General features: G+C 44.6%; 1 protein-coding gene across 2 annotated transcripts in view; it reads right to left on the bottom strand.

Annotated features, from left to right (window-relative positions):
• Positions 1-20,948, bottom strand: part of DOCK1 (dedicator of cytokinesis 1) — a 560,513-nt gene that overhangs the window by 69,053 nt on the left and 470,512 nt on the right. For both annotated transcript variants that reach the window (XM_061403980.1, XM_061403979.1), the window contains exons 33-37: positions 19,706-19,854; positions 10,532-10,617; positions 10,190-10,346; positions 2,393-2,433; positions 1,022-1,112 (exon numbers count right to left, since the gene is read on the bottom strand). In XM_061403980.1, the coding sequence (XP_061259964.1) occupies positions 1,022-1,112; positions 2,393-2,433; positions 10,190-10,346; positions 10,532-10,617; positions 19,706-19,854 (524 nt within the window). The remainder of the gene's footprint in view (positions 1-1,021; positions 1,113-2,392; positions 2,434-10,189; positions 10,347-10,531; positions 10,618-19,705; positions 19,855-20,948) is intronic.

Genomic DNA, 20,948 nt, shown 5'->3' with positions numbered 1-20,948 from the left:
GACACAGGATTTCTTGAATGAGTAGTCTTTACATGGAGACACAACTTAATTCTAATTCTCATACCTCTTCCTCTTTATCTAGTTTATAATTTTTCAATTTTTTATGATGATATAATGGGAAAGATGATCTAGTGACTTGCTAAAGTTTTAAAATATAAAACTAGAAGTTGTAAAGAAATTTCCTCAATTATCCAACTACTCACCCAGAGAGCCATCCACCCACACAGCCATCCATCCACTCACTCGTCCCACCATTCATCCACATTTCCACCCATCCACACAGCCATCCATCCGTCTACCCACACATCCCTCCATCCACCGATACTTCCATCTTTCCATTCATCAATACAAACATCCACCCAGCTGTTTACTGTGAGTTCACTCTGTAAGACTAACTGGGCTGAAACTGGACATGGGGAAGAACATGAATATATTATGGCAACACACACACACCAATGTCCACAGCTATCTACACAACAAAATGATCACTCAAGACAGACTCATGCTCAGGAGCAACACACCCAGGAGTCAGGCAGGAGGTCTAACAAGCACTGATAGACCAACAGGAGATCTCCATGGATGCCCTTGGAGCACAGGGAGAGAGAAGTCAAGATCTGGTCCCTACACTGTTTTCTAAGATTACAAGCAGTGGGCTCATCCTCTTAGCTGTTCTAACACAGAAATTCCTTCTTACTGATGTCACTCTCCAGCATTACTGGGTCCTGTTGATAGGAATAAAGAAACAGAGAGCCCCTAACTCACTGCAAGCTGACAGACTAATGATGGGTATTTAAGATGCTCGGTGATAACTTATTCCAACATCCTGTCAAATTTGCATTCAGTGGAGTCAAATCTATAATCAAAGTACTTCCTAACTCTTTGTTAATGTCACTGCTTTGAGTTAATATCCATAAAATCTTGTTACAGGTTTACTAAAAATTTGTCATGGGAAAATCAAATATTAAGTGATCTTATAATTCATAACAACAGAATCATAAAAGTATATGGTGAACTTTACAACCTTCAGAAGCTTTGCATGGAGGAGCAAGGTATAGGCGGCTTCAGTGTAGTTATCACACTCCTTGTGCAGGTCACAGAGCTTGTACAGATACCTGAGATGATAAAACACAGGTATATTCAGAAAGCGTCACAAAATAATTTGTGTTGAGAACTGCAACAGCAAAATTCTACTTCAACAGTAAATCATCTCTATTCTTTCTTTTTACAAAGTTCACAATACATAATGCCTTGGAAGCTTCTGGTACACAAAGCATTAAGAAAAATCAACCGGAGTAATAAATAGATATATTTTTAAAAATTTAAGTATTCTCTTTTCAGGACAAAGCTGAAGATGGCCCAAGAAGGCACAATTGTGCTTCAAGTTTCTCATTCTTTCTCATCTTTTCTAGACTTTTCTCCATACATTTGAAATGAGCTGACACAATGTTTCATTGCAATTTCTCACATGTCTATTGAGTCTGAATACACACACACAAAATCCATAAAAATACAAATCCATAAGAATAAAGAGCTCCAGTGATCACAGTGAATGTGATCAAAAGAATTCTTCTGCCATAAAGAAAAGGAGGCTTTTTAATACAAAGTAACCTACATTTGGATAAAAGAAACTAATTGTTTTCCCCAAAGTTTATTATATTCACATGTATTGCTTTTAAAGGAGAAAGTTAAAAAGTCTTAGAAACCAAAAGTTAGAAAATCATGACTTTGTTTACTCTTTATACAAATAAATAGAGACTTAAAAAAAAGAGAGAGAGAAAGAAAACCATGCTGAAGGTAACTAATCCATCATTAAACACTAATGCCATGTGGATCATGTAATTACTCTGGTCTTCTAAGGGGTAATCTTGCTAAAATTTGACACCGCCACTAAAAGAGACCAATGTGGAGAGGGTCCAATCATAGTCCAACATCCTAGAGAAAAAGGCAAGTGAAGCAGAAAATTCCAGCAGAAAATACAAAACTTGAGAATTTGGTATCCAGGTAAGAATGAAAATGTATAATATTGTCCTATTTCTGATGAAGTTAAAACTAGACTTCTCATTTGATCATATGGCTTTCTGTGAAACGCTAAAATTTGTAGTGGTGCCTTTTGCTATAAGGGTCAGTCAAAAGGAACAAAAACCCTTCGCAATAATTTGCTTCTGAGCTGACTATGTATGATCCCCTCCACACCCAAATCTCCACATCAGCCTGGACACACTGCCCTAGGCTTGACAATACTTCCAGGATCTCCACCAAATTCAAACTCCAGCCTTCATGATTTTCTACAAGATAAACCCCTATGATTATAAAATACTTTTTAGCATGGATTTGACAGACAGCAATTATCATCAACAGATCAAGGGTGTAGAGAAGCCTGATGCTCACGTACCGTATATACATTTCTTCCCTTTCAATCTCTTTGTAGAAATTCTGAAAGAAATCAAACCACAATACTATATTAAAAAACCAGTTCTATAAAAGGTATCACGTGCACATTAAAAATCCACAATTCTTCAACTTGTGTTAAAGACAAACAGACCCAACTCTTTGGATCTGAACCAAAAATCCATATAAAATGCAGAAATCGCTTACATTGCTCTTCATTTTTTTTGGGTGGGGGTAAAAATTCTAATGAATAAGTTTTCTGCACTTTAAATACTGTAGGATGTATATGCTAATTTCAAATTCCCATTTATCCCATTTATCCTTCTATCCTTGTATTCCCATTTATCCCACTATGTTTCCCCTTTGGTAACCTTAAGTTTGTTTTCTATGTCTGTGAATCTATTTCTGTTTTGGAAATAAGTTCATTTCTATCATTTTTTCCCTGATTCCACATATAAATGGTATCATAGGATATTTATCTTTCTCAATCTGATTTATTTCATTTAGTATAATCTCTAGGTCCATCCATGTTGTGCAAATGTTCATTTTTTATGGCTGAGTAATAGTCCACTGTGTATCTACACCACATCTAAATAGATAACCAACGAGGACCTACGTATAGCATAGGGAACTATACTCAACATCTTGTAATAACTTACAATGGAAAAGAATCTATGCTGTACACCTGAAGCCAACACAACATTGTACATCAACTATATTTCAATAAAATAAAAAGAAAAAAATTCTAATTTTAGAAATTAAAAGATAAAAAAGCCATGATGGCTTAAATCTACTTCTGTCATTTGAATGTCACCTGTTTTCAGTTACAACAAAGCATTACCCAAAGACGTGATATCTTAACCATTCGTAACCACTATACTTTCATTAGAAGTGGGAGACAATTCACTTGGGAATAAGCATCATCAACATGATTTAGAGCACGCTGGGTCTGGCCTCACTCACCAAGAGCCATAAGAAGGCAACACACTGTTGTAACTTGATTGGACACAATAGCCACAGATCATATGTACTCAAAGAGAAAGTCAACTTAATTTAAGTTGAATGGAGTTAAAAATTCGATTCCGCAATGGCACTTGCCACACACCCTGAGGGCTCAGGAGCCACATGGAGCCAGGGCCCCTGCATAGTGTCCTGAGTGCACATAAGCGAGTCTCCATCACCAGGAAATTTCTACTGGAAAGTGCTGTTCTACACAGGCCTTCCAAAACACAGTAAGAAAACCAGTTACTGCTTAATAAAACACCCTGTGTACAGCACTGACAGACAGGAAGGCTAGTTAGCCGACTAGCGACAATGGGCTAACTCTACATGTGTACTCTGCTGCTGCTAAGTCGCTTCAGCCGTGTCCCTCTGTGCGACCCCATAGATGGCAGCCCACCAGGCTCCCCCATCCCCGGGATTCTCAAGGCAAGAACACTGGAGTCGGTTGCCATTTCCTTCTCCAATGCATGAAAGTGAAAAGTGAAAGTGAAGTCGCTCAGTCGTGTCCGACTCCCAGCGACCCCATGGACTGTAGCCCACCAGGCTCCTCCATCCATGGGATTCTCCAGGCAAGAGTACTGGAGTGGGGTGCTCAGTCACGTCCAATTCTTTGCCACCGTATGGACGGTAGCCCGCCAGGCTCCTCTGTCCAGGGTATTTTCCAGGCAAGAATACTGGAGTGGGTCACCATGCACTCCTCCAGGGGATCGTTCCCCACCCAGGAACTGAACCTGCATCTCCTGAGATTCCTGCATTGGAGACGGATTCTTTACCCATTGAGCCCCCAGGAAAGCCCTAATTCTACATATTGTAGACTATTTTCAGATGAGCATGAACATTGCTCATAAACAGTTACATTTCTTTATGAGAAATCTCTACACTTTAAAATCTTTATTGTACATGAGGCCACCAGAAAGGTACAGAACAGTCACCTAACAAGGTCTAAGGCATGGAAACACCACGGCCACTTTCAGTGTGAAATTCAGCACCTGCACACGAAGTGAGCCCTCTAGAATGGGGCCCGAGATAACTAGTGGATATCACTATCATAAACGCATGCAATTATCCAGGAAGATGAAATAGCCTCTTTTATTTCATTAGCCAAAAAAAGACATTGCTTCCACGATCGATCTGTCTGAAAAGAAATGCTAAATACATGCGGAGAGTAAAAGGGGGCGCATTTAGAGAGACGCACCGAGATTTCCACGTTTTGCAGCCTCTCAGCTGTGAGTGTCCCCTGGTTTCGGGTAATGAGGATATTTTTGGCTGACAACTGGGAGCCACGTAACAAAGGCAAGCTACATCAAAGGAGAAGGATGAGCTGTTCACTTCCAGCTCTGACTCGCCAGTGTTTACAAGCTACGATTTCACACCACTCTCTTTTGCCCTCCCATTTTTAATCCTTTCCGAAGCTTTTGATCATTCTCCTCTACAATTTCACAACAGGGATATCATGCGACCTTCACTCCTCTCCGAGATATGGAAATGTCTTTATTTCCTGCCTGCGCTGAGTTCCGTTCCCTGCCTAGGACTTCAAAACCTCCCTAGACCCGAAGGATGTTCATCTCAAATTCCAATTTCTATATAAAACTTTCGAGTTCCTTGTATAAAAGTTCACACTGCTCAGCGGGGGCCCCACTTCTGGGCCCCCCACCCCCATGGTCCTCTCTTGACCCCAGCGCTGCCAGCTGTGTTTCTCCAAGCAACCCCACTGGGACAAGTCTCCCAACTCCAATCCAGCGCTATGTATTAATCTTTCAGAGCACATGCATTTCACTGCATTTCAGTTTTGTACTCCGTCATAACTGAGACACATCCTATGATAAGATTTTCAGATTTCTAGTTGGAAACACCTTAATTAACCTTATAAAGGGGCCACAAAGTACCTGACTTATGTTTGTAAATTAAGAATGATTTTACTACTCTCTGGCGTAGATATGATAATTGCGTAGACGAGCCAGAGGACATACAACAAAATCACCTACCAGTAACTGAAAACTGTGATTATAAGGTGACGATGAAATTCTACTTCATTACAAATCTGCATGTTGTCCAGTGGGAACTGTGATCCACTGTGTATACAGACTTGCTGGTAGAAGTTTGTCTATTTTGTGCTCAGTCACTTAGTCGTGTCCAACTCGTCTCAGCCTCATGGACTGTAGCCCACCAGGTTCTTCTGTCCATGGGATTTTTCCAGGCAAGAATACTGGAGTGAGTTGCCACTTCCTTCTCCAGGGAATCTTCCCGACCCAGAGATCGAACCTATATCTCTTGCATCTCCTGCATTGACAGGTGGATTCTTTACCACTAGTACCACCTGGGAAGCCCCAAGAAACAGACTCAGAGAATGAACCTGCAGGTGCCAGTGGGGAGGGGCAGGGGAATGGACAGTTTGGGATAAACAGGCACCCACTGCTATATTTAAAAGAGATAACCAACAAGGACCTACTGCATGGCACGGGGACTCTGCCCAATGTCATGCGGGGGCCTGGATGGGAGCGGAGCCTGGGGAGAATGGATACATGTATATGTACGGCTGAGTCCCTTTGGTGTCCACTTGAAACTGTCACAACATTGTTAATCAGTTATGCTCCAACGCAAAATAAAAAGTTTAATTAAAAAAATAAAGGACTTAGGCTACTGGCCAGAATAATAGCCTCTGTCTCTTATTTTTTATCTTTTTAAGTGATAGAAAGAATAGGATGTTAATAAGCCCACACAACTTAGACTGTCCCACCAACTCCATAAAAAAAGGATAATACCACTGGTTCTAATGGAAATTTGGCAATGGGCTTACATTTCTCTATTGATGAATATATTTTATGTTCTTTGGTTTTTAACCTTAGGATTTCAAGGGAATTTCTGCTTAGTAATCAGTTGGGTACATTTTATATTTTTCTAAACATATGTTTATACCTTCATATTCATCTAAAGATAGAAAGACTCTTAGAGTCCCTTGGACTACAAGGAGATCAAACCATTCATTCTAAAGGAAATCAGTCCTGAATAGTCATTGGAAGGACTGATGCTGAAGTTGAATCTCTAATACTCTGGCCACCTGATGTGAAGAACTGACTCACTGGAAAAGCCCCTGATGCTGGGTAAGATTGAAGGCGGGAGGAGAAGGGGACGACAGGGGATGAGATGGTTGGATGGCATTACTGACTCAATGGACATGAGTTTGAGCAAGCTCCAGGAGTTGGTGATGGACAGGGAAGCCTGGTGCGCTGCAGTCCATGGGGTCACAAAGAATCGGACATGCCTGAGTGACTGAACTGAACTGAACTGAGAAAGACATATTTGCTTCTATGAAACTCTATTTGTTTCATAAGAAAAGTACCAAGATAAAGGTAAAAATGGACCAGGAGGTTAAAAATATATTTGTAAGATTAAATGTAATCTTAGCAGTGAATATTATGAGACAGAACGTCTACCTGTAAAAATCTAGTTATATTTCTCTGAAATCTAGAGATCTATTATATTTTTTAAGTGAAAGAATCGTGATAGGTTGGAATCCATGTCATCCTCCCCAGGAAATGGTTAAGAACAGAACACTTGACTCTTCGTGGGAATATTCAGGATGTTTCAAGTCGAAGGACGTGAACAATATCAGACAGTCTCAGGACGAGAGAAGAACGCAGGCTACAACGCCAGGAACTCTGAGCTCAGGTGTCCTCACAAACGCTTACTGTTCTGACCCTGACTCTGATTCTGGTAAAAGGCCCGAGCTCATCACCGTATCTCCACCAGGTTTTGCATCCTGGTGCACTCAAAAAGATTGTGCTTGAAACAAAGATTAATAGTAGTCGAACATCAAAGCTGGAAACCTCATCAACATAATAATAATTCTTCCTTCAGGACACAAAAGGGCCTCTGGATCCCCTTAAAGATCAGAGATGCACCAGAAAAGGATGTCCATGGAAGGGAATGATTTTGAAAAGTTTTCTGTTTCTCTCATGCAGAAAAATGCTGATTTCTATTTTGTGTTAACCACATTGGCATCACCAAAGTAAATTCTTTTGGACAGAGGAAAGAAGGCAGGGGGCTAAGAGCTGGGCTCATTTCTGAGCAAATGATCGAGGCCTTAACTGGGGCAGAGCTCACTGCCACCCCAGCGCAGTCAGGCTACAGATGGGTGGAGAGGCAAACAGCCGGTGTGGGCCAGATCTCAAAGATGGAAGCCCACTTCTGACAGCGGTCCAAGACCCTTACGAAGCACATGCAAATGTAGTTAGACGTTCCAAGCTCACTGATCTTTCCTCGACCATGTCCAGTTTATTGATGAGACCAAAGGCATTCTTCATGCTGCAAGTGTTCTGGATTTCTAGCATTTTTCTCTTTGATTCTTTCTGAGAGCTCCCATCTTTCTGCTTATATTACCTATTCTTCCCCTGTTGCTGTTGTTCAGTCGCTCAGTTATGTCCTACTCTTGATGACCCCATGGACTGCGGCACGCCAGACTTCTCTGTCCTCACCATCTCCCAGAGTTTACTCAAACTCATGTCCATTGAGTCGGTGATGCCATCCAACCATCTGGTCCTCTGTCCAATCGGCCATCCTGACACGCTGGTCTCCCATAAAGTCTACTCTTTCTATTAGTGCCCTTAACATGTTAATCATGACATACTAATTCCCAGTGTGATAATTCTAAAATCTTAAGTCCAAGTCCTGATCTGATGTTTTGATACTTCGAACTGTGTCTTTTGCCTCTAAGACACCTTGTAATTTTCTGTTGAAAGTGCTAGTTAAAAGGAGTCAGGTTGTGGCTCCAGCAGCAGTTTCTGCTGCAGGGAACTGCGATTCTCTGTATCCTCCTGTCTCTCCAAATTGGGGAGCAGGCATTTTCCCAGTGGATCTAAGATGATGACTCTAAGAAGAGTTGTTGATTTTCAGTCTGGCAGCTTTTCTTCTCATAGTGAGGATGGGGGTAACCACTTCCAAGCTGCCTTACACACTGGACCAGAAACCTTAAGTCCCCCATGTTTAGATTTTCAAGGAAAAGAAAACTTGCTCTCGAACTGTGTATCACTGGCCAAAACAGATTGGCCTGCCCCAGAATGCAGGGCTGAGACTGCACAAGCTTTCAGTGGCCAGCTCTTGGTGGCAAAGCTCAGATTCAATGTTGATACTCAAGAAGGAAGGTAAAAAGTATTCCCTTTTGCTTAACTTTTTAGTCCAAACCCCTCTGGTGATTTTCAAGAATGAATGATGTGTCCTGCTCCTCTTGGCACAAAAGTCCACTCCCATGAGCTCAAAGGGCCCACAAGTCCATACAAACAGGGAAAGTCAGGGCAGGGCTTCCACCTGCTGTCCAACGATTGGGCAGTGATGAGGACAATCCAGGGAAGTAAAGGGAAGAAACCAGGAGCAGTGTTTCCTGGCCTTCCTGCGTCGGGACAGGCAGGGGAAATTGATGAAAAGGCTGTTTGTTTGTCTCCTTAAGGGGGAAACAGAGAAGGAAGATGCTGAGAGAGGCAGAGGACTCTGGAGCCAGACGTGGGGTCACGTGGCTCCTTAGGGCCATGAGGTTTGCCAACCACTCCCAGCCGCTGAGTTTGTTGTAAAGCTTCCTAAAAGCTCCTCGCCCTGTAGCCTTGCCTGATGCACCACGACTGTGTCAGGAACGGGGTGTCCTCAGAACCCGGCCAAGTCCAGTGACTGCAGCTGTGCCAGAGGCCGATGGGCGGGGGTGGTCGAGTTCACCTGAGCCTTCATGTGGCCACACACGGGTTTCTTGTGGCTGTGCCACAAATGGCCACCATCTTGGTGGCTTGACACAATAGCTCTGCGTCCTCTCACCATTTTGGAGGCTCAAGTGTGAAATCCACGTGTCAGCAGGGCCACGTAGCCTCCAAGAGAAGCATCCTTCCTGCCCCTTTCAGCTGTGGTGGCTCCAGGACCTCCTGGCTGGGGCAGCATCCTTGGCATCTCTGCTCCTACTTCACCTGGTCTTCTCCTTGGGGTCTCTGTCATCTCCTTTTCTCTCTCTTAAGAATACCTGTCACTGGACTCAGCCCCACCTGGGTAACCCAGTTGGTCTCATCTCAAGATCTTGAGCCACAACCGCTAGGAGCCTTTTTTCCAAATAGGGTCACGTTCACATTTCTGAGGATCAGGATGTGGACATCTCTTTCGGAGGCCACCATTCCCCCCACCGCAGTTTACAAGGATCCTAGTAACAAACACACTTAGCAGGACTTCCCTGGTGGTCCAGGGGTTCAGAATCTGCCTTGCAATGCAGGGGGCACAGGTTGGATGCCCTGTCTGGGAACTAAGATCCCACATGTGGCTGGCAACTAAAGCCATGGGCCACAACAACTGAAGACCTCCCTTCCTGGAGCCCGTGCTCCGCAACGATAGAGGCCCTCACGCTGGAACTAGAGCAAGCCCGCATCCAGTGACGAAGAGCCCACGCACGGCAGCAAAGACCCAGCAGAGCCATCAATAGGTATTCAAAACAAAACACACCCAAACTCCCCACTTAGGATCTGTAATCAGGGAGGGCGCTCCCTGGTTACAAGCAAGACAGATCTTCTTATCTTCTGAGCCAGGGGAAGAACAACTGTGCAGACATCTAGAGCAAGGATGGTTGCACAGACGTGCTTATTGGGCAGACATGCTTAAAAAGCAGATCTGCAAACAGTCCTCCCTTCTTCATTCCCTGCAAGAGACGAGGAAACAAGCGAAGGAAGCCACACACTGCCCTGCAAAACCTTGTGGCCAGCTGTCCCGAAGCTCTGAAATTCTTGGTTCATCTCCCAACTTCCTGGACAGATGGGATATTTAAGCTCTCACTCACCAGCACGTTGACCGTGCAGCTCATGCGATTTTCTTTGTTCTCATCATGCATGATGGTTCTATAGTCCAGAAGTCTCTCCATCAGGCGCACGACAAGCTTTACGAAAGTCTCTCCCGTTTTGGCGAGGTATTTGTGTTTCCTGCAGTGCTCCAGGAGGCTGAAAAATAATTACACATACCTTGTTAATCACACTCAGAAAAAGAAACCGGACTGAGGCACAGTTTAAAATATGTCCATCATTAACACTTTTTAATTATTTCTGGGCTACAAAGTTCATTGTTGTCGAATTACAGTCTCTCTGTCTCCATTCTGACATAAATTCCACTGTTAATCAACACTTACATTTTATCAAATAACACTTTGTACTGCTCATCGCCTCTGCCTCCTTCCACTTCATGATCCAGCTTGGTGATGATCTCATTTTCAAACTGTAATTAAACAGAGGAAGTGTAAATAATCAGCACGGTGGCTACTTCATCTCATGACTTGAGCGTCAATAACACATAAATCGCCGACAGATCGTCATTGGAGAGTTGCCCTGCACCTTTGAAGCTTGATTTTGTTTAAGAGGTGCCCTTCTTGAACCCCTGGGAATTTCTGATGAGCCCCTGTCACAGGGGGAATCTTTCATTTCCCTCCCTGGTTGATGAAGCCTCAATGCATCTTCTGATCCCAGGAGTAGCACCAGAGAGAGAAAGAAAAGGAAATCGTAAGGGGAAAAGATATCAAGGAGCAACATAGAAAAAAGTCTCAAACTTCATCTTTATGAACAAGTAACAACTAAAATAGCTCCTCGGTTCCTGGAAAAGAACAGACGCTGTGTCACTTGGCAGCAGAGTTCTCTGCAATCTGAAAACAGGCAAAGGGCCACTTCCCTGCCACGCCTTAATGGATCCCAGTGATATAGCTCATCCTGGATGACAAACAGGCTGAAAAACAAGAGGGGCAATGCGTTTAAGTCAGACCAGCAGACACCTTAAGCCTTTCTTTGGATCCCCCCAAGCTTCTGATTGGATTTCCAGCATATTATGGTGGGAAAGGACCCTCAGGATTGATGGTCTGTCTGTCTCTTTCTTTCAGGACAACTCTAAATTCTGGGGAGGAGCGAATCTCCAAAATGCTTTCACAGAACTCACGGACTCCGTGGCTGATCAGGCTGGAAACAACTCCTGTAATAAGGATGGATGTGCCCACCCTCCTCAATCCTCGCGGCCCTGTCCCCATCCCTGCCACAATTCAGAGCCACCTGAGTACGGGGATTCTGGCCAGGTGAGGGTCCCTGCAGTTACTCATGGATGTGGGACAGGCAGGAAGGAGAGGCTGCGAGAGCTTTGGTTCCTGAGAGATGAGGCACCCACACTGCACCCAAAGGAAACAAGGGCTGAATTCAGGGTTCACAAAGCAAGCAGACCTGGCAGGTATGCGAGGGTCTCTGGGACCCTCCTTTTAAACAACTGTATTGAAGTAGAGCTGATTTTCAATGCTGTGCAAATTTCTGCTGAGCAAGGGGACTCAGTTATACAAGTATATATTCTTTTTTCACCTTCTTTTCCTGGTTTATTACAGAAGACTGAACACAGTTCCCCATGCCTGTTGTGTATCCATGCTCTATATGCCAGTTTGCATCTGCTAACCCCGGACTCCCATCATCTCTCCCCACTCCCCTCCCGCTTGGCAACCACAAGCCCGTTCTCTTGGTTTGTGAATCTGTTGTGTTTTGTAAGTTCATTCATGCCATATTTTAGATTCCACATATCAGTGATGTCATGTGATACTCATCTCTCTCTTTCTGACTTACTCCACTTAGTACGATCACCTCTAGTGGAATCCCCTTACAATACACACTCAGACATTGCTTCCCCAGGCACCTAGTCCCCCACTGTTATCGGGATTCCGTAAGAATTTAAGCTGCACGAGAAGACTTTTCTTCTCTATTGGTCTCTGCTGTATTCCCAACCCCTAGGATAGCACCTGGCATGGATGCTCTAATGGGATGAATATGCTGTGTACATATAAATTATTGCATAGAGTCGGTGTTAAATTGGAGCTCGGGAGGACTTAATAGGGCCCCCAAGGAGCGGGCCAGTAGGTTGCTAAGATACAACCTTGCCCACACAAGCCAAGTGGCGAACACACTCATTGCAGTGCTTGCGACTGGTCCGTCCAACACTGTCTACTGCTCTGCGGACCTGGGGCCCCACTGCTGCAGCAATACCTGCAGTGATACCCCTGTGAAGCAGAAGGCAAGGGGGCTGGGGAGACTCAAGGAGCAGCCTCAAAGCACGACCTTGATCGGGACATGCTGCCTGAAGTCACAATTTTATCATGCTATGGATGAAACAAAGGCTTAAAACAGGACTGGAGAGAAGTATTGATTCTTGCTTGACATCAAGGACTTAGCAACATCACAAAAACTGGGACTTCAGTAAATCCCTGCAATTCTTTTCTTGATCTGCTCCATTGTCTCCTCCCCCCGCCCCCCCCCCCCCACAGTAAACACCCTCTTTGATTCTGTTGGGCTTAAGAAGTTCAGAGATTTTAGGAACAGAGAAAAAAAGGTGGTTCTTTCTACTGAAGAAGAGAGAATGAGTTGCATTTTTTTTGGTTCACCTGAGGTCTCGGGAGAATGACTTTTACTATATAATAACAACTTGGATACTAACCCACTATTACTCTTCTCTTTACAGGAAAAAAAAAAAAAAACCTCTGCAAAAGGTGGTTCTTTCTGGAGACTAGCACAAGAGAAATGGCTTGCTACTGGATCAGAAGTTTGCATTTCAAGGCAGCCCCATCTTCCATGATGGCACCATGACGGGGATGCCAACGATTAAGTGGTGAGTGCTGATTCTTCAGAAGAAGCCATCGTGAGGTAAAGTAAGTCTAAATTTAATTAAAACACACGATTTGATTCCACACATGTTTAAGGAGCATACAACAAAGAAGGCTTAGAGAGTGAAGAAAAACATACCTTATCCTAACACAGGCAAACACATACCAGCATTTCAAATTGCTCATCACTAGTTAATCAGAAAGTACTTGAATTTAGAGTCTCCTTTCTGGAAATGGCATGTTTTCTCTGCTTATCCACAAACCTCGTTGCCACAGAACAAGGGCAACAGAGGAAGCTCCAGCTCCCTAAGTAGGCTGCTTATCAAATTTTGACTGATGAATTCAATGTTTTCTAAAAAGAGTGGATGAATGATAAGGAAATCAGAAGAACACAGCTGATTCTAATTTCACTAACCTCCAGTCTAAACTCTGTAATTTGCACAAACACTGGAGACCCTGTTCCATTTATCAGCGAGGATTCAGTTCCACAGATCTGCAGCTTAGCCTCAAATTCCAGGGCCTTCGTCAATTTTCACCGAATATACCAGCATCCGTTCGCTCCTGTGCTATGAACGGTTATCATCATCAGGATTAAATGATCCTGTCCAAATAAACTGGAGAAAGTACGTTTGCTGAAAGAGCAGGGCTGGTTTTCTAAAAATCATGTTTATTATCTTACTTGTAAAGGCATGCTGTCTGGTAATTTGAAACAGGATTCTCTATGCTTGGGATAAAATTAGCAAGGGTTTACTGTGTTGCTCGGAAGGTCACAGAGGCTCACTCATGTGATGAGCAAAATCATTATATTATCCCCTCTTTTCTGAAATGCTAATATCGCTACAGAAATATCCACAGGGTGTCCAACTTAAAATATTGAACAGAGCGTCTCTAAGCACCCGATACCGTGGCCCTACGAGAATACGAAACGTAAGAGGCCACGCACAAACATCAGGCTTTTCAGAGGCTTGCTGTTAAGTTGAACACAGTGGAGGCTGAAGGGAGCTATGCTCAGAGGAGTAGTGTATGATATTAACATCGACTCAAGTAACTTAGAAAGAACCATTGCTTTCAGCGCTCAGTGCCAACATGAACCGTGAGTTACTGGCTCTAACTTAAGAGATCACAGAATGAAAGGTCTCAGGACAGGATAATCAAAAAGCCAGCTCTCCTTGGTTTGGGATGCATCATGGCTGTTGGGGGTTAGACCTACCATTCTTGCTATACTGCATTTAAAATGTATAAAACCAGGCTTGCATTCTCCAGGTACCCAGGGACACGTTTATAGAAGAGATCTGGGGTTATGTCAGAGCAAGGCAGGACCAGGATGGAAGGTTGGAACCGGTAACTCACCACATGGGTCAATAGCAGAGAGAAAGGTGAGCTCTAGGACCGCGGGAAGCGAAGCACATTAGCAAAACGTTCTTTGACCCTTCAAGAAAACCTGAGTGCAGGCAGGCTTCTTCTTACCGCACGTTGCTTTACTGCGGTTCGCAGATACTGCATTTTCACTGACTGAAGGTTTGTGCCTTGAGCATGTCTCTCCATGCCATTGATCAAATAGCATTTGTTCACTTCTCTGTGTCACATTTTGGTAATTCTTGCAATATTCCAAACCCTCCACCAGCCTTTAAGACTCACTGAAGGCTCACATGATGGTTAGCATTTTTTAGCAATAAAATTTACTTTTTTAGCAATAAATTGTTTTTAATTAAGGTATGATCATTGCTTTTTTAGATATAATGGCATTGCACATTTAAGAGACTGCCGTATAGTGCAAACGCAACTTTTATACAAACTAGGAAACCAAAAAATTCATGCGATTCACTTTGTTGAGATTTCCCTTCATCTTGGTGGTCTGGAACCAAACCCACAATATCTCCTGGGCCTGCCTGTCTGGCTGCACTTTGTCCTAATTTGTGTTTTTTAGAGCAAAGCATCTCACAAGATCCTGGAGGTATGACCAAGGTTTTAGACCATCCCCTGGTGTTAGAGAGCTCCAGAAATTAGATTCTCTTTTGTTCTGTGCCCCCAGATGGAACTGTCTAAGCCAACAGCGTTGCAGAACCACGTCCTTCTCTTTAGCATGACTAGAAGGCTGGGGTAGGGTGGGTGAAAGTCAGTTAACTGTGGATCACACGGCCAAGAGGAAGGCACAGGCTTAGCAGAGAGCGCCCTGCTCTCCCACACCCTTGGGGCTCCGTGCTTACAGGTTGACACCTGAAAAGTAACTGACGCCCCCCCAGATCTATCACTCAGCCTTCAATCCTGTGCTCAGACACACCACTATTTTGACGTATGTTCCATTCCCCTGGCCTAACCGCTCTGTAAACTTAATTACACACTTAATTAGTCTCTGGCACTCCACAGCCCACATCCTATCAATAAAGTCCCCACATCCCTCTAGGTCTAACAAGCAGGCAGCTCAGTGACCTTGAAGCTTCTATGAAACACCCAGGAACCTATAGTCAAGGCCCAGACCTGCAGTAGCCTGGCAGGGGATTGTCCGCTGCGTGGCTGCCGCTGGCGACACCTCGGACAGGTGCAGCTGTGCCCCTCTGCTCCACAGCACAGACCAGGGGCTGCCTTTGGGGCTGTCTTCATTGACAGTGAACCCCAGGAGCAAGCCTGCACATAAGTCCTGTGGGTTAAAGGGGATTATGGGAGTCTAGGCAGATCTTTCAGAGAAGGCAATGGCACCCCACTCCAGTACTCTTGCCTGGAAAATCCCATGGGCGGAGGAGCCTGGTGGGCTGCAGTCCATGGGGTCGCAAAGAGTCGGAGATGACTGAGCCACTTCACTTTCACTTTCCACTTTCATGCTTTGGAGAAAGAAGTAGCAACCCCCTCCAGTGTTCTTGCCTGGAGAATCCCAGGGACAGGGGAGCCTGGTGGGCTGCCATCTATGGGGTCGCACAGAGTCAGACACACAACTGAAGCGACTTAGCAGCAGCAGCAGCAGCACCAGCAGATCTTTGGGCTTCCCAGGTGGTGCTGGTGATAAAGAACCCGCCTGCCAGTGCAGGAGATGCAAGAGACGTGGGTTTGATCCCTGGGTTGGGAAGATCCCCTGGAGTAGGAAATAGTAACCCACTCCAGTATTCTTGCCTGGAGAATCCCAGGGACAGAGAAGCCTGGTGGGCTGCCGCCTATGGGGTCGCACAGGGTTGTGACTTAGTAGCAGTAGCAGCCAGTATTCTCACCTGGGGAATCCAATGGACAGAAAAGCCTGGTGGGCTACAGTCCAGGGTTCACAAAGAGTCAGATAAGACCAAAGCGACTTAGTATGCACACACTCACGCATCTGTTCTGGAAAGCTTTTATAATATTAATACGATTCAGTGTCATCAGAACTCGCAGAGGCCAGGGTGTTAGTGTCCATGGCCTCTTGGACCACTTTTGAGTCTGGGGTTCAGTGAAACGAAAGCCTAATTTGGGGGTCAAATCTCCCCTCTAAGCATCCAAAACAACAGAATTAAGTATTATTTTTTAAATGAAAGCAAGAACAAAGCAATCAGCAAAACCCCAAAGAACTGAAGAATAAACAAAAAATCACCACCGAACACATTCACATTCATATTACAGTGCAAACGACACTGGCTTTGCCGCCAAGAGGCAGAAGCTGCCAGCACCCACTTGGTTATTCAATTATTTGCTTAAGGTAACCAGCCTGGGCAGCAAGAAGAGATTAATCAAACAGGAATTTGCAACATTTAGGACACAAAGATTACTCATGTTATAATTTTTTACAACTAAATAGGAATTTCTGGAAGTCTTGGAGCATTTTGCTGACCCTCAGGAAGAGAACAGAAAATAGCTCTGTGACCGAAAACACTATTTTGCTGTGGAGTCTTTTCCATCCCATTTTTATTAATGGTTGAGAGCCCACATGGCCGTTTGCTACAATTCTTAGCTGTTAGTTCTGTATTTTCCAAAGATAGAAGGAATGGAATTCTTCACAAAAAGGTGCCAAGGGAGAATTAAAAAGGTATGCTTTCCTTCTGAATCCAAATCTAGTGAGGCTGAGGCTCAGAATGGACTCAGTTGGGGAGCAGGGTCTGGTGGCTCAGACAGTAAAGAATCCGCCTGCAATGTGAGAGACCTGGGTTCAGTCCCTGGGTTGGGAAGATCCCCTGGAGAAAGAAATGGCAAGCCACTCCTGAATTCTTGCCTGGAGAATCCCATGGATAGAGGAGTCTGGTGGGCTACAGTCCATGGGGTCCCAAAGAGTTGGACACGACTGAGCAACTAACACTTTCACTTTCACACTTTTTCTCGGGGAGATAGGGGAGAGGTTAGTTAAGGCTCATCTTTGCAACCCCAGACTGTAGCCTGCCAGGCTCCTCTGTCCATGGGATTCTTCAGGCATGAATACTGGAGTGGGCTGCCATTTCCTCCTTCAGGGAATCTTCCTGACTCAGGGATTGAACCTGTGTCTCTCACATCTGCATTGGCAGGTGGGTTCTTTACTACGAGCGCCACCTGGGAAGTCGGTTGCCATGCCCTCCTCCAGGGGATCTTCCTGACCCAGGGATCAAACCCATGTCTCCTGCATTGCTGGCAGATTCTTTATCCCTGAGCCATCAGGAAAGCCTGCCTGCCGACATGAAGCAGATTATTTCTAGGTGGGAAGGATTTCTAGAATGCAAGGCCACTTGGTACATATGTGAGCCTCCTAGTTCAGATGCTCCTGTCTTGTCCAAGCTCTTCCACGACAGATCAGATCAAGTGTACCTGTTAGGACCTGCCCAGAGCCAATGGTATTAAGGTCAGGAATTGCCTGCAGCCATTGAGAGGGTCCCAGGCTACCAGGAGGGCATGTGAACCCATAACTCCAGGCCACCCTATCCCACCTCCATGCCAGACCCCCCAGTGCACGAACATTGGGGAGACAGGATGAGCAACACCCAGGACACAGAAAAGGGGATACTTATTTTGAAAGAAGATTCATGCTCCTTCTTGCAGAAATGGAGACAAGGAAGAAGCAGACTCTTGGGGAACTGTATGTATTAGAACATTCTAATGAAATGCTCTCCACTACCGCTGGAGACCTAGGAGCAACAGCCCTGGGGAACTTTTAAAAAAAACCAACGTGTAAGACATGTTTTTGAAATTCCAGTGATGGTGTGAGGCAGTTTAAACTTGAGTGAAATGGCAGGTATTTCTTCTGAATGCAGCAGGTCGCTTCTCCACTGCCACTGTAAGAGTGTGAAACAACTCTTTACAGCCCCATTCTGAAAGCTACAGCAACCTCTCAAAAGAGAGGCTCCGTCATATGTTCAAAACAGTAAAGTTTTGTAAAGATGAAAAACCTTCATGCCTTCCCCTCACTCCATTTGGTTTGCACATCTGCTATGAACGCAGAGCCAATTTAAGCCTTGTTGATGTGACTAATAAGGTTAGATAATTGAATTGGTGGCAGATTAGACAGCAGTCAGCCAGCCCTGTCCTAGAAGCTCCCTGGATTGGGCGGGGGGAGGGGGGCAGGGGAGGGCGGCTGTGCCCTGCTGTTCTGTGTATGTGTCAGCTACACATATTCCCCAATGTCACCGACAAGGAAGAGAGGGCATGCCCTGTGCTTCAAGAGAGGGGCCGCTGCAGGACAAGAGCTGAACCGAGAACAGAGAGGAGTCTGAAAAGATATGGCGAGTGGCGAGACAGATGCTGTGGTCCAGGAGAGCCTGGAATGGGGTCAAGGGGAGCTGATGGACCCTGCGGCTGAGACAGAGGAAGAACCATAAGCCATCTCAACCCACCAGCGAGGCCAAGAGAGCAAGCCAAGGCCAGGCCGGTGGAACGGGACACATGAACCAGATGACCAGGAGCCTGGCAGGAACGAGGGCCCTGGGGAAGCAGCAGATTTGGGAAGGATGATATGCCCTGGGGCAGCCACGCGCCCTAACCCCCAGGGAGGCTGAGATAGGTCAGTAGAAACTCTGAACTGTCCCAATGGAAAAGGAAATTGATCATTTCCCAATTCACAAGACCAGATTACTTTAGCAAAGAGATTTTTTTTTTCTCCCTGATTTTACTTTCAGGGTGTCTTATCACCTGTCCATGAAGGTACAAACAGAGGATAATATAAAATGAACAAATGGCTAAGGATCCTTGACCGAAAATTTATGGCCTTGGGCATGCAGCTCTGAGTTCCCTGACAGGGACGGAGCCTGCGCCTGCTGCAGTGGAGGCATGAAGTCTGGAGCACCAGGAAAGCCCCTACATATACCTTCAGGAATTTCATCTGTCTCACTGCACAGGTGAAAACACCAAGGCACACACTTAGAAGAAGAAAGGCAAAGACTTTAGACTTAAAAATGAGGTAACTCAGCACGAAGCAGCCAGTCGGAAATTAACAGTAAGGTCTGATCAAACCCTCTACTGCACCTTTGAAGGAGGGTGAAAGAGAGTTTTACCCAATTTTAGTGTGTAAGTAAATCCAGATAAAAGTAACTGAAAGCTAAAACCAAAGAACAATGCTCCGTAAAGCTGAGAGCAGTCCTCCTTAAGAACGACAGGCTTCCTCCACAACGAAAGCCTAGGACTCTTCTCTCTTAAGATGTAGGGAAGTGTTCTCCATATTCACCACGTGTAACTGCAGAACAATCTATGAGTCCTTCTCGAGAGGACACACCATAGCACCTTGAGGAAGTGGCTTGTGTCCAAGCCACTTATGCACACCCACGTCCTTACCATCTGGAAGCTTCGGGTGGAGTGGAATTCACACTGCATCATGTCGAAGAAGATGGGGATGGTGGCTTTGCGAAGCTCTGTCTCTGGAATCAGCGTCATTTCCAATATGGGACCGACCATCTCTGGAATGAACTTGATCTTGTGTTGACCTTGAATAAAGAAATGCATTATTCAACAATTTTTTTTTTAAAAAAAAAGGACTCTGAAATGGGCTTCGGTGGACAAAACAAAACTACACAGATCACTATGATTTTGAAGGCTAGGATCTGGAGAATATATATCCATTTCTCACCCACAGGCAACGATTTTGAATGTGTCCAGCCTGTAGTTTAAGAAGTGGATAGTATTGCAAATTTAAGTAAAGCTGTTAAAAAAATCCATCTAGTACAGGGCCTGCAGTCATGCTTTGTCTGTTACAGACAATAAACGCCATTTCACAAATAGACAGTCACATCACACACATAAGAGCCGTGAGCTGCCAGTGGGTACCCAGATTTGGAAAGAGCAGGGCTGGTAGATGGGACACTGGGCATCTCACTTTGTAGATAATGAACAAGAGTTGATAAAGTGAAGGCAGATAGGGCAGATGGTCTCTTGGGCCCTCTCTGTCTGCAACATCATTTGAAAAACAGTTTACTATTTGGAACCTCTGTAAATAATGTTGAGTGATTTCTGTAACCTTCTGAACGACTGCAATCAAAGAAAGCCATGCTAGACCTCAGAATATGAAGCTGTGAAAACAGAAAGCACTTTGGTTTTTTTTGACTAATGATGTGATCGGAAAATGCTTGTTTATTTATCTTTAATATTTATTTATTTGGTTCCGTTGGGTCTTAGTGGAGGCAGGTGGGGTCTTCATCGCTTCATGAGGGATCTTTCGTTGCAGCTGCGGCGCCCAGGTTCAGCAGTTGAGCATGTAGGCTTAATTGCCCTATGGCATGTGGGATCTTAGTTTCCTGATCAGGGATCAAACTTGTGTCCCCTGCATTGGAAGGTGGATTCTTAACCACTGGACTGCAAGGGAAGTCCCCAGAAATGCTTATTTAAATAACTCCTTTATCTTATATCTCACCTATCTTGTCCAGATATAATTTTTTTAAGCATCAGATTATAATATTCATTATGACTCACAGGGCAATAGTATTTGCTTAAAAACAACTTTTGAGAAACCTTCTCAAATACTATTGCCCCATGACTAGTAATGAATATTACAGTATTAGCTGACATTTACTAAGTACAACTA

This window comes from Bos javanicus, chromosome 26, assembly GCF_032452875.1.
Source record: "Bos javanicus breed banteng chromosome 26, ARS-OSU_banteng_1.0, whole genome shotgun sequence".
NCBI lineage: Eukaryota > Metazoa > Chordata > Mammalia > Artiodactyla > Bovidae > Bos > Bos javanicus.
The sequence above is the reverse complement of the archived record's forward strand: the minus strand, read 5'-3'. Positions and strand labels throughout refer to the sequence as shown.